Source organism: Corvus brachyrhynchos, unplaced genomic scaffold (assembly GCF_000691975.1).
Source record: "Corvus brachyrhynchos isolate BGI_N302 unplaced genomic scaffold, ASM69197v1 scaffold7, whole genome shotgun sequence".
NCBI classification, from domain to species: domain Eukaryota; kingdom Metazoa; phylum Chordata; class Aves; order Passeriformes; family Corvidae; genus Corvus; species Corvus brachyrhynchos.
Window position 1 is genome coordinate 4594656 of NW_008239054.1, and position 13733 is coordinate 4608388.

Sequence of the window (13733 nt, forward strand, 5' to 3'; positions counted from 1 at the left end):
CCCCTATTAGTCCTCTGGACAAAAATTCTGTTAGAAGAACATAACCACTTTACTATATTACACTGCAAAGTCAAATACTCAGCTGAATTATTGCAGTTTTATTGAAATATTTTTGTAAGTTTCTGTGAGGAAAAAAATTTTCACAGTTTTGGCACTTTGCACTTTTTCAGTTTTTAATAGATCATTACATACAACACAGATAATGTAAAACATGATGGTACATATTATGCACAGTATTCTTTAACAATGCAGCTGTGGCTATCTATAGGCCATTTTCTCCTTCCACAAAAATCACAAAATCTATACCTAATCACAAAAAAAAAAGCAGGAATCTCCCTGCTACGTAAGTGCTTCCAAAAGACATCCTGTGGGTAAAACTGTCTTTAGAGCTCTTGTCTTCTATGACTGTTCAGCTCCACTAAAGGTACACCACGAAAGACATTATATACACTGATGTTATTTTTTGTGAAGAATCAGTATCAACAGAAAAAGCATGCTCTTTTTCTCAGTTGTCACTTGTTTGCCAGTTCCTCATACCAGATTAATTAGATCTCAGACATCCTCTTCCTGCCTCAGTGGGAAAACCCTTGTACATAGCCAGACAAAATGAACATGAGCAAAAATCAGAAGTCAATCCACAAGATAATCTCCATGCATGTCTGTCACAAGGACAGCGAAGACAACTTTCAAAACAATAAGAAGCCCATACAGTTCTTTTGCAGTGTCCAAAAGCACTAAAAGAGAAGCACCTTCAAATGTATGCTTCAAGCCTTTATTTAAGCAGGTTGTCTTCAAATACCTTTTAATAATTTTTCTATCGTGTAATCTTACCTGAAGGTTCAAGAGTGACTAAACATTAGCTCTCCTACTTGCCCCAAACACAGTTTCCATTTTTCCAGACACTGTGAGAGGAGTTCACTGACACCAATTGTATAATCTGCTTTTGTCAAGGATAGACTTGCTACATTAATGGATCAGCCAGTGCTTAAAGTGTGAAGAAAAAACAGTGTAAGGAATTACAGTCCTGTACTCAGCAAAAGCTGCTGGTTCTGGTGTTATCCTACTTAAAGTTTAGCCAGCAACTCACCAAAATCCTTCAGTTCTGAAGGTTCTGAGAAACTAATCTGTCAAACCTTACAGCAAGTTCCCAAACATTCGGCCAGCCTCTGAAATATTACTTTTATCCCACAAGTTGCCAAAGCTCAGGAGACAGTGTAACAGAGAAGTTACCTTACTCTTGTACTTTTTCCTACACGCCCTGCTCTCAGACAATATCTACAGAAAAACGCTTGTCAGGGGAGCAATCTTTGGCCAGCTGGGGTTACTGTCAAGGGAAGGTAAAAACAAACAAAAAAGCCCCAAAACAAATCACAAAAATACTAACACACAAAGAATAGGGGAAAACCCTGACAAACACAGAACAAGCAATAAAAACAAGGGAAATCACACTTGATATCATAATTGTTTTCTTTTAAGTGATGCTACTTCTGAGTTTGCCCTACTGTTGCAAATTACTATTCCATAGCAAAAACATTATAAAGCAAAGGAAAGCAAAAGATCCAACATCCCCAGCCTTCACTTGGAAGTTTCTTTTACATTAGGCCCAAATGACAGAATTCAGGTTACTTCAGGCCAAGGAATGAGTAAGATAATTCCAGAACTCCAAGGGTCTTTTCTGAGGACATGCTGCAAGCAGGGTCTTATTTATAACGCATGAAATTAAGCAAGCAGACAAAGCAGACAGATTTTTCTTCAGGCAGTGTGACAGAAAACATCAGACTACACTGATGTCATCTGTAGCTGAAAACTATACAGGCAAGTAGTGTGAACCTGGGAGCTTTACTGTTACAACCTTCCCAAAAGCAAGCTACTGCAATGGCACTAAGTTCCAGAGGAACACAAGGCAAGTTACCTTACAAATGACCAGCACCACAAGCAGCAACATACCCCTGTGCAAAGAAAAATAATTATGGTATGCTGAAAGACAGGCAACTGAAATCTTAGCTTCCTATGGATTTGTCCTGCCTGTTGAATTAGCCTATTAGGGCGGTTATATTAAGCCTTACTTCCTTAGACATTGGACTAAAAAGCTGACAGAATTATTTTTTTAATATTAAACAACTGAAGCTCCTGTGAAACACCAACTATCAGGCCCCTAGTGGTTAAGCCCAACAATTTAAGTGAAATTGAAACTCTCAGTCATCAGCAAAAAGCTGAAAATACACACCAAGAAAAGTCTAACTCTATAGTCTTTTCTTAACCACTTCCGAAAACAGAGCACAAGGCTACACAGACCTTTACTCTCACCACATATATTCATGTTCAGTAAATACACAGAAATCTGAAAATTCAAAGGCTGCACCAAGTCTGTCTGGGCAAGAAAGTCAGGAGCAGGGCCAAAGGTCTGTAAGGAGAAGCTGAGAAACATACCAAATAGGCAGCCAAGATGAGACTGTGGTCAGAAGGCAAGCTGAAACACAAGGAGACAGTACCTAAGGTAGTATGGGATGCAAGGAACAGGCAGGACTGGGGCAAAGTCAGGCCAGGAGCAAATACATAAAAGGCTCCAGAGAGCTGGCATACTGAGCAACTAAAGGAAACAAGCAGAACTCTGCACCATGTTCAATAAACAGAACATAATCATACCCTTCTCTGCTCAGTGATTTAACTGTCCAAGACTGGCTGTAACCAGGTAGTGAAGACCACAGCTCAGGTGGTCAGATTCTGAAAAATGTGCTTGCCCAGCTCATCTCACTCCATTAAAGCCAGCCTTGAAATATCAAATCTAGTGGGCAATGACAGACAATCCCTCAATTCACAAAACTGATCTTCCGAGCATCATTATTTCAGCTTATTCTCTAGCAGTGTCAGTCCTATTTCATCTAGTCACTCTCATTCCCAATTTCAGATCATACAAGGAATCCTGAGGACAGCTGACATGCTGTACTCCACCTTCTGAGGCAGGTGCCTGCAATTTAAATAGTGCTGCCAGTATATCACTAAAACCTCTGCCTTGCAGGGCAGCCAGAATGCCACAAATACTCTAACCAACTGAAAATTGCTCAAAACAGTTTTTTTTCCTAAAGAGAGCCTGCAAAAACTCAGTATTGCTTTAATTAATTGCAGGGTGGCAGCTCCAACTGATTTCAGAACCGTAACTCCCACGCAATCAATTTCAGCACCAGCTCAATGCATAAACAAAACCCACTTCTTTTTCCCCAATAAGCTGAACACATACAGTTGGGTGCCACTAAACTTCTTAGGACAGCAGCGGGGAAAAAAATTATTTCACCTCTCTATTTGCAGGCAAATGTGCGTGAGGAAACCTTGTTTTGATTCAAGACACAAAGTGCTGTATAACACACAACAGCAGAAAGTATTGTAGCAAACCATTTATACTGGCAACATCACCACTGGCTCTACAAGGCACCAGAGAACACAAAAAGCTATGGAATAGCAACGTGGCACTACATACAATTCTTCTAAGATGTATCCATACACACATTTTTGAGTGGGCAGTTACATTTTCCCCACTGTAGAATCAGCAACAAACAAAGTAACAGCCGCAAAAGTAGAGAATGCTGAAGCTGAGGGTTTCACTTGGCCTCTCTCTCAAACAACACAAACCCCCATCACTACACTCCCCTGACACTCTAAAGGAATCCTACAGAGGCAGCACAACTGGCTCTGCTTGCCTATTTAACATGGAGGTAAGCTGTACAAGCAGCCTGCAGTGGGGTATCTATTTACAGCATTTACTCCTCACTTTTTTTCTAGTATGGAAAAAATGCAATTATTTTGCTGACTGCAGTTGCGATCTTGTGCATTTTGTATTTAGGGGTACAAAACCCTAAAGGCTGAAAAGTGCCATCTTGGGCTGAGTTTTCAAGAGCTGCCTTACTCAAATGTACCTACAAGGTTCTGAACTCACAACTTTTCTAACGAAGTAACATCTACTATGAAAACTGCTCTTTCCTGTAGAGAAAAGAGGAAAAGAAATCTGCAAGAGGTTCAAAATTGTTCTGAAAGTTATAGGGGGAAAAAACCATTAAGGTTCCAGATTACAATTACTTCCTGTGTATTTGGATATAGACCTTAAAAATGGAAAAACTTAAGAACACACACACCAAATACACAAAGATGTACCAATGCACAAAACTCAATTCAACCAAAATTAGGAACTTTTCCACTTGGAATTACACTGTTCTTACAGAAGAAGTGTTATTATAGCCATGATACTCTACAAGAGATTTGTAAAACTGGTGATAGTAACTTACTAGAGCAACAACCATACACAGAAATATATACTTATTTGACTCAAGTCTGAACCAACCACTGAAGATAAATGTATGCCAAGAACAACTTCTCCAAGTTTGACTAAAAGCTTAGCAGATGGACCACCTGACAGAAGGCATACCAAGTATTCATGGGACAGAGGCAGTATTAATGGGAAAGTTCTCCTCTCTATTTCCAAAGACAAGGGCAGGAAACAATGCAGCCCGTAGGACAAAGAAAGGTCAGTAGTTGGAAATAATCAGTGTCCTCTTTAGCTTTAACAGAAGTAAATTCTGTGGTATTTGGGTTGGTCTTTCAAAATGGGAACTATTTCCTTAAGGACTTCTTGAGAGACAGAGACTTTGCTTGTATCTCAGAGATTGCTGTTTGCTCTCAAACGTGCAGTAGCTGTATGAGGGCATGGGTCTATGTTTTAGCTTTCTGCTGCCAGTCTAGAAAGTATTTAAAGCAGGCAGCAGCATTGGTTTGAAGGTTTCCTATATACTGCACTTTGTAACTTCAATAAATGATATTAACAAGTAACTTCGAACTTCAATAAATTATATTAACTAGTAATGGTGGTTTAGGCATTCCAGCAGCAGTTTAAATGAGAAATAATTTTTACAGAATTTTCCAGGACTCCAAGCCAAATGATAAACACACACCTATAATACACGGGTGACAATGCAAGTATCTTAGGTCTCTCCGAGAGAGCTTCTGTGAGGACCAAAATCTTGCAGGACCATCTGGGGGCCCAGAGTCTGAAGGAAACATTGAATTTTGAAACACAGGGTTTTAAAGGAGAAGATGAAATGGATAAGCTTGGCAACAACTTCAAGATGCTTCTCAGAAATGGGGAGCTCAAGTGTGTACTCAAGGCAGGCTACAATGCCAACGTAGCGTAAGACATTGGCATTCATCCTGGTGACCTCAGCGTTTAAGCTGCTGATTTACAGTGTATAAAAGAGAAGAAACCTGTGATGCCTTCACCTTAGAGCAGGTTTTTCCACAAGGAGTTTAAGGACTGTTTTAGTGAATCTCAGAACTGCGAGATTCTCACTGAAGAACTATGGGTCCACCACAGTTCTCTTCCTCTTGTGCTTTGGTGGGGGGGCACTTGGGATGCAGAACTAAAATATTAGGTTGCACAACAGAGCTGGTGGGTAATTTGGCACCTTTTAAGTTTTGAGATGAAAACATACCCAGCTACCTAAGCATAAATACTTTCCCCTGAGTTACTTATTCTCATCTTTTAGTCATGATACTTGAGAAAGGCCAATAATGCACTTTAAAAAAACAAGCTTGAACAAAAACTCACGAGTTTACTAGATGTGGAAAAAACCACCTACAACAGAATTCATAGTTTTATAGCACTGTATGATCCTCCCTTTATAGGTCTGTTGTGTTCTGCCAAACACAAATTACCTCCTTGCCCTTTATAAACCTAAGGTAACATATCATCCTGTACATTTCACAGGTACCAACTCCCTCTCCTTTTCAGAGAGTGGTGTTAGAGATGTTGAGAAGTTGCTTAAAGTTTAAATTAGCTTTTCAATTAAATTTAGTTTCTAAAAGTTCAGACTGAAAATGTTCAAATCATAAAAGCGGTCCAACAAAGTCCACATCAATTCATATTTACTGATAAATCCCTTTTCCTTCTTACTGAAGCATTTCTGCAACAGGACCCACCATTTCAGCAATGAAAATTTACTTTTATCCAGGGTGCTTCAACAGTCAAAAATAAGACAGTGAAGTGTAACTATCCAGAATTTATGCACAAACTTTGTCCTGACTCGAAGTGGGATTCAACAGACAAAATGGGAAAGTGTATGGATCTGTATTGATAAATTGATCTGACTTCTTCAGCCCATGTAAGGTATAACAGACTCCTACGTGTCATTTTCCTGCTCTAAGACTTGAGGGGTCCAGCAAAGTTCACATCTCCAGTCTACCAAAACCCTGGAAAGTCATTGTGTAGAAACATACATCTTCCTTCAGCATCATGACATATTCCATCTGTTTGGCATTCTCTACTTTCCAGATACTGATTTTTTTTTTTCTGGATGATTGCTGAAATATCCTTTATATTTGGGCAAGCAGTTCCTCCCCAGAGTTTGTTAACCTTGTGTGTGTGCCAAGTGGATAATTTTCCTCACTACTGACCACTGACTGAAGAGTTCATAACCAAAGAGCATTTTAAAATCTGGTTTTCTTTGTTTTCCTAAAAAGGATGAAGATGTCTGTAAGAATCACAAGACTTAAGCCTGCTTCTGAAATGGGACTTTGCAAACCAGGAGAGCTGCCTTTGCAAACCAGCAGTGCTGCCTTCAAGTTAGAAAGCAATAAAACACTTGTACACAAACATACAGTTGTGGAATACTTTCAATCCCATAAAAACCAGGCTTTTAATCATCTGGACTTTCAAGTGGATCAGAAGCTTAATATTCCATGACTGGCAAACTAAAGGTACAATAACATAGGCAGCTGTTCCAGAAACCCATTAAAATACTTGCAGAACCAATCTTGGTAACCATTTAGCAATCAGATCATTTTGTGCCTGCTAAAGCACCTGATCCCTCTGGTATATAATGTACAATGTCCCAATAAACACTGTCATTACATCCAAAAGCGAATTTATTTATATCATACTTCAATATATTGGATGAGGATGTACTTTTCACCCAAAGTCCTCATCCTTAGAAATTATCTTTAAATTTCCTCTGCCACTTCATTTTTCACATTTTCAAGTCTGCTCAGATAGTTAAATGAAAGTACTTTACTTAAAGCTTCCCAGAAGATTCAGAACAACCATTAACAAAAGACTCAAGAGATAAAAAAGTTAGGATTATCAGTGACTGGCTCCAAAACCTTACAGAAGATGGTATAACAAGTTTGCAAGACTTACAAAACTGAAGAACACAACACAATTCTGACCTCTCTGGGATAAATTCTGGATGAATGTCTAGAGTGTTGACAATTCACCAGGCAATCCAATAAAAACATGAGCACATTATCCCATAAGCATAAGAGAAATATCAGTGGTCCAATAATATGAAATATATTTTTATGTGTGTGCATGTAGAGAGGTGTAAAAAACATAGGGATTAAAATGCTAGATCAAAGAAGGAAAGGATAGAACTATCTGCTTCAGGGAAAACTTCTTTCAAAGAAGTAGAAGAGATAAATAAATCACAACTTTACTGGAAAGTTCCCACTAATTTTTAAGTCAAACTAATCAATACAGTGATTACTACCTCTCTGTTAAGGTCCATTTACTTAAATAACACAAACTGCTGTAATTAATGGTGCTCATATGGAAGTCCACCCTTAAAAACAAAAAAGATTTTTGAACTCTGAATTGCAGTTACGACCTTTGGTATGCCTCACTTCTGTGGCATTTTTGTGAACCCTTCACAAGTGACAACACAACTTTTGTGGCTGCAAGCATAAAGTGAATGCAGCCACACTAGACAAAACATTCATTTATTTGACTGCACTGTACATTCCAGTAATACTCCATCAAATCACTACATGTTCTCTTTTTCTGTAACTGGTTATACTCACATGTGAACTAAATGAAGTGAATAATTTTTAAAATGTATTGTAGGAAGTCTAGAGTTTCGATGGAATCCTGTAAAAGTCACCTCAAAATTAAATTACGTACTTAGAAAATACTTTGAACTACTCAATACGCATTACTTGTGTTACATTCCCTGGAACTACAACCTCCACATCCCTAGAGATTGTTCTGGTTCCCACTGAATCTACTGTGTGGGATAGTCAAGTAGCCCTTGTAGCATTCTGTCAAATGCCATCCTGCCATTTCATCAAATTGCAGTAACACATCATGGACTGGAGCTACCTCATTTAATCTGGGTGCTCCAGACAGACCACCTTCAAGTCAAAGGGAGTTCCACACAGACTCCTTTTATTTTGCTGAGCCAACAATTATTAAACAGCCAACTGAGTCACCTGAGAAAGAAGATACATCAGCCTCTGCTTCTATGCCTGGACTGCTCCTAAGGCCCAAGCTGGCCTGGATACACCTATGCTGTACAGGACTGCCAACATACTGTCTCACAACAGTATCCTCTTTCAGTACTGAACAAGGGAGTTGAGTTTCTTTTTGTTTTCACACTATGCTTGTTTGCATACAGTTGTTTTCAAAAACACCTACCTGTCTGCGCCCTTTTTCTTTTTGTTCAAAGCATCTATTCATTTTTACATTTTTTTTCACTGCCACAAATTTCCAAACTCCATTAGTAAGATACTCAAGGAAATTAAGATACAACTACAGATCTGGCCTGAGCTTTACCTCATACAGGCAGACCCTTACATGAAGATTCCTTAAACGAAACTTCCATATCTAACCACTCACCCTTTGTGGCCATGTCTCAGCTTCTGGTGTATGAATATCACCTTAAAAACATATTGTCTAACTAAATTTTAGAAGGATGTCAACACCAACAGCCTGATTCCATTTAGGTGCAAAGGAACTCAAAGCTTTTGTTTATACTTTTAAATTGAAGAGTCTTACCCATGGCCAAAGTAAAATCTTTTGTCACTTTTATATTACCCATAAAAATCTACACAATGAGACATGGCAGTATTCTTTGAACTTTGCTGGTCACTAGACACAAGATAGTGAGTTCCTCCAAAATGCTTCCACACAGACTTACACAATTTTTTTCCTGTCACAACTGCACCAAAAATTACAGGTGTCTCTCAAACATTTGGGAGAACTTACATTAATAATTCCAAAGACAGTATTCAAGCACTACTGACTCAGGCATCTGCTTTTCTCATGACTAAACCCAAGTGCACAACAATCTGTTCTTGCTCATCTCTCACACTCTGCCTGAAACAAACTTATTGATGTGTGAAGGATTAGCAGCACTCCCTCAAGGCAGGGTAGCATTCAGAGCACACAACATTCCTAAAACACATTTCTGGGAGGGCACCACCATATATTATAGCAAAACTCCCCTTGTGTTTCAGTCCTTCTCATACCCACCCAGTGAACTTCCTAAGCAATAATTTTTAATTGGTCTTTAAAAAGTAAGTATCTACCAACTTACTTCCCCAAACAGGAATGTCTTTGCTTTCTGCTTTCATCACAATGGAGGCGAAGGTCATAGTTACTGGAATGGCATCAAAGTAGGAAGAATGGGGAGCCACTGTTAATATTGCTGCTTCTGCTGGCAACGCCCGTCTGCCTTTTACATTTATCCAGTGGAATCCACCAGCAAGCCACATCATCCTCATTATTGCTTTCAGCAAAATATCCACTATCCTGTAAAGAGTTGGGAAAACAGTTATGTTGCCACAGGAACACCTTAAAATAATGAAAAGAAAAACATTACATGCATGACAAAAGTTCAGATAGGATATGATGCTTAAAACAGAGCTGGAACACTGCACACACTTTGTTTTTCTCTTTCTTAGCTGATTTAAAACCACTTTCAAGGTAAGATGCTGTTTAATTTCATTTTATACCTGAACATTAATTCATTTTAGTCTCCAAGATTGGCATTTAGTTCATCATTAATTTTTACTCAGACTATGACTGTTAAGTTTCTTCTACACAATGTCTAAAAAGGTTTTCTAGTAAAACCTTAAAAAGCTCTAATAAATTGACTCCTGAAATATGCTATTAGGATATTGCTAGAATGCATTTACCATAGTTCTTGGTTTCAAGTTTACCCAAACAAAACAGGGGAGAAATGTAGGGCAGAGATTCTCAAATACAGTAATGCCTACATAATACATATGGGAGCTCTGGAAATATTTTACTTTCTTCCCTTTTGCCCATCTCCTCCTAAAGTGGTTTGGATTTTTGTTTCTTGTGGATTTTTTTTTTTTTTTTTTTTTTTTTTGCTGGGGTGGGAAAGATTTTCGGTTTTTGTCTGGTTTTTTAAACTGTCACAGTCATGAAAAAAGAAACTTTGAACCAACAGAGTACAAAAATCAAACACCACAAATGGTAACACTTACAGGGATTGGAGGCTGAAGAGCAGGGTAACACTGAAAATTGGATTACATGGGGAAGGGAGAATCTAAAAAGATTCAAAATGACTGTATGCAAAACTGAAGGCAGCCAATTATTCCATTAGTTATTGTATTGATATCACTCCAAATGAAATGTAAAGTGACAAGCCTCTGTGGTTCTCAACCTCCTTCCCTCATGTAATGAAAAACACAATCAGCTTCCTTCATGCTAGTGCCAGCTCCTAATTTTAAATTTGTCTACAGAAGAGGTGATACACTCCTCCTTTCCTGCTCCTCAAATGGCAGTCTTCATGGATGGGAGGACACTATCTTACATTCTACCTTAATTAGCATTGCAATATCAAAGCAACCACAGACTTTTAATAAGCACCAAAGTATGGGGCAAGCCCCCAGGGAATCAACACAAATTTTGTCAGTTCATCGTGGGGCAGAAAACAATGGGGTGAAGCAGTTTAAAACAACAGTTTAGAATATGAAATCTGGGCACATTCCATAGAGTCAATCTTCATAACCAAAAGTTGACATTACAGGAATAAATGCAATTGAAGATGCCACAACAAGGCTTCATGCTACATCCTCAATAAAGGTAAGAAGCCAGAGATTACCAATATAATTCTTGGATCACCTGGTAAATCAAAGAGTTGAGGCACTTCTAGTTTCCCACCTGAGGAAAGTGTTTAACAGTTTTTATATTTTTCTTTTGAAGAGAGAAGCAGATCTCAGACAGGTAAAAGGTATTTCCCATCTCCTCTATTTGAAACTGCTGAACTGTATAATGATTCTCTTAGTATTTCACCACATCAGTGACTCACTTTCGCCACCAGGAGAGGGGCTTTTCAAGCTCCTGCTCATCAGATCCCATTGAAGCAATGAAGGCAAAAGGCCAGGCCAGCAACATCATAAAAGCAGCAAAAAAGAGTCGGATAGGAAACAGAGTCAAGGTCATGAAGGCAATCTGCAAAATAATAATAAAAAAAGCATTATTCTAACACAATCTCAGACTGAAAAGGTCAGTGATTCCTAGAAACTGATACCAGTTCTTAACTTAAAAATATCTAATAGTAGAAACAGCAGAATACAATTCAATTCCAGATATGCCAGATAAGATTAAAAAAAGCACACTTTTCAACACCACAATAGCTGGGCAAGGATGAGTAACGAGGCATAAGGTGCTGTCTCATGTTGTGCTTAATCTGACGCATCTCCAGGCTGCTGTGGAAAGCTTAATTCATATTCTTCTCTTCCCTGATGCAGATCTAGTCATCATGCAGCTCAGTTTCCACTTCCTCTCACTTCCCAAAACAGCTCAACAACCATCTCACTCTGTAGGTGCACAAATCTGTAAATCTAGGGTAGGTACAGGGAACACACAGCAAGAGAAAAGCCCAAGACACCACTTTCAAGCCCTAAACTACCAGCCCACTGCAGTTGGATTTTACAGTGATGGTTCAGACTGGCACCATCATCTTGTAACAACCATGATCTCACTCTCCAGAACAAGATTTCAGTCCCTGTGTAGACTCCTTCAGTTTGCAGAAGTGACAGAAAAAGGGGTATTTTTTTCCCTTAGAAAGGCTAGTTTCCCAAATGAACCAGTAAAACTTCCCACACTACAATGGTCAGATGAGCACCAAAGTTACACCAACTCACACAACTCTGCATCCACTGACAAGACCACCACGTCTGGCAGCAAACAGAGGAGCATTCTGGAGATGAGAGCAGCAGCCTTCTCAGTTTGTAAAATGAGAAGGACCAGCCACTAAGAAATAAGGGAAACAAAATGCAGGTGAGGACACAGACCTTTGGAATTCATGACTCCTCCATCCCTCCCTCCCACTCCTCCAAGTCTTCTCCTACTCCAGGGCAAAGCTGAACGGCGGGTGATTGGTAGTGAGGTATCCCATCCCTTGACTCTCTGTACCAATCCTTTGTACCAAAGATCATTTTGGTGCCATAATTTTAGTCACAGAATGGAAGCAGAAGTTGCATCCTTAATTTCATGAAAGATGCCATAAATGTGCTGAAAAGCCCTCTTGATCTTCCAGAGACAGCAGGCATGGTAATGGCCAGCAAGAAGCAAATGCACCAGATGTACAGGGTCTGGCTGTGACACCAGCCCCTTATTAGCAGGTAGTAGGTCACCTGTTCACACAAGAAATTTGGTAGGAGAGAAAAGTATGTCTACCTCCTGAAGAAAGTTAGGAATCAAGAAAGACACTGACATTTGAAAAGTAGTTCAGTCTATATCTTACCTGGGAAGATGTTCAGACATCTTCGCAGGTAAGAAAGCTTCTATCCTGTAAAACCTATGTACAGCAATAGCGTCAGTGTCAGACAGAAAAAGGAGAAGATCCTGTCCCCACTGGCCACTGTCAGAGGTCAGAACGCAGGAGACACACACACTCTGGCTCTGACCTTATGTAGACACTATTTCAGTGATCACATTCCTATGTATTTGGGATGTTCACAGAGACATGTCTTCTATTAAAATTAAAAATTCTGTTTGGCAATAAGTCAGATGTAAACACCTGTGCTTTGAGATACATTTAAAAACCCCTAAAGGCCCACCCAGAGTTGTACTTGAGGGGTTCAGCTCATGACCAAAGAAATCTCAAGTGACTGCAGCTTATTTAACACTTGCTGGCCTACAGCGTCCAACTTAGTTTCTCAGAAGCTGCACTGTATACTGTGAAAGACCCATGGACAGCTTGTAATGGAAGGCTGCCCTGGGACACTGATCTCCATTCTTCCATCAGAAGGTCTTAAATCGGGTGAAAGGCAAGTCACTTAAACTAAATAGGTATCATATGTTCTCCTTGTTTAGGGAGACTGCATTCAGATTTAAGTATGGCCTCACAATGAAGGTATAAAATATGAACTCAAATTCCAAGTTCTCCAAAATATATCATCCTACTTATCTAAGCACTGAACAAGAGAATCACAGAGTACCTTTGTTTCTACTTCTCTAGGTCTGCTTCTTGTCTTGAAATCCACTATCATAGCTCTCATGCACAGGGGAGCTGAAAAAATGCAACCTGGAAATTAGCAATACAGTGAGAAACATCACTGAAAACAGTTTATTCACAACAAAGTTTCCAGGACTTGTTACAAAGTAGTGGTCACATACTGAGAAAAGAAAATAGTATTTGACATGGTAGAGGTTTTGATTTTTCTCTCACACAAATCAGATAAAGATTACATCTTGCCCCACACTTGTACTTCCTCACTATTATCATCCCTATAGCTCAACTCACCAAAGACGGCAGTGAAGGAGCTAGGAATTAATTCCTCAACAATTCTCTTACCCACCTTCCCACTCTGCAAGTCCCCCAACAGACACATTCATGGAGATAAATACAGGAGGAGAAATTTTCCTGTGCAGCTAAGCCAATCTAACAGATCACTGCTGTGAAAGAGTGGTCCTGTTCACTCTCTCCTCAATCCTCCCC

General features: G+C 39.3%; 1 protein-coding gene across 3 annotated transcripts in view; it reads right to left on the minus strand.

Moving 5' to 3' along the window:
• Positions 1 to 13315, minus strand: part of LPCAT1 (lysophosphatidylcholine acyltransferase 1) — a 64211-nt gene extending 50896 nt beyond the window's left edge. For 2 of the 3 annotated variants that reach the window (XM_017739098.1, XM_008637524.2), the window contains exons 1-3: positions 13234 to 13315; positions 11097 to 11239; positions 9354 to 9568 (exon numbers count right to left, since the gene is read on the minus strand). In XM_017739098.1, the coding sequence (XP_017594587.1) occupies positions 9354 to 9568; positions 11097 to 11239; positions 13234 to 13293 (418 nt within the window). In that variant the 5' untranslated portion in view covers positions 13294 to 13315. Of the gene's footprint in view, positions 1 to 9353; positions 9569 to 11096; positions 11240 to 11934; positions 12039 to 13233 lie in introns of those variants that run through there. The other variant, XM_017739097.1, reaches the window with a different exon arrangement.
• Between the last annotated feature and the right edge of the window lie 418 nt (positions 13316 to 13733).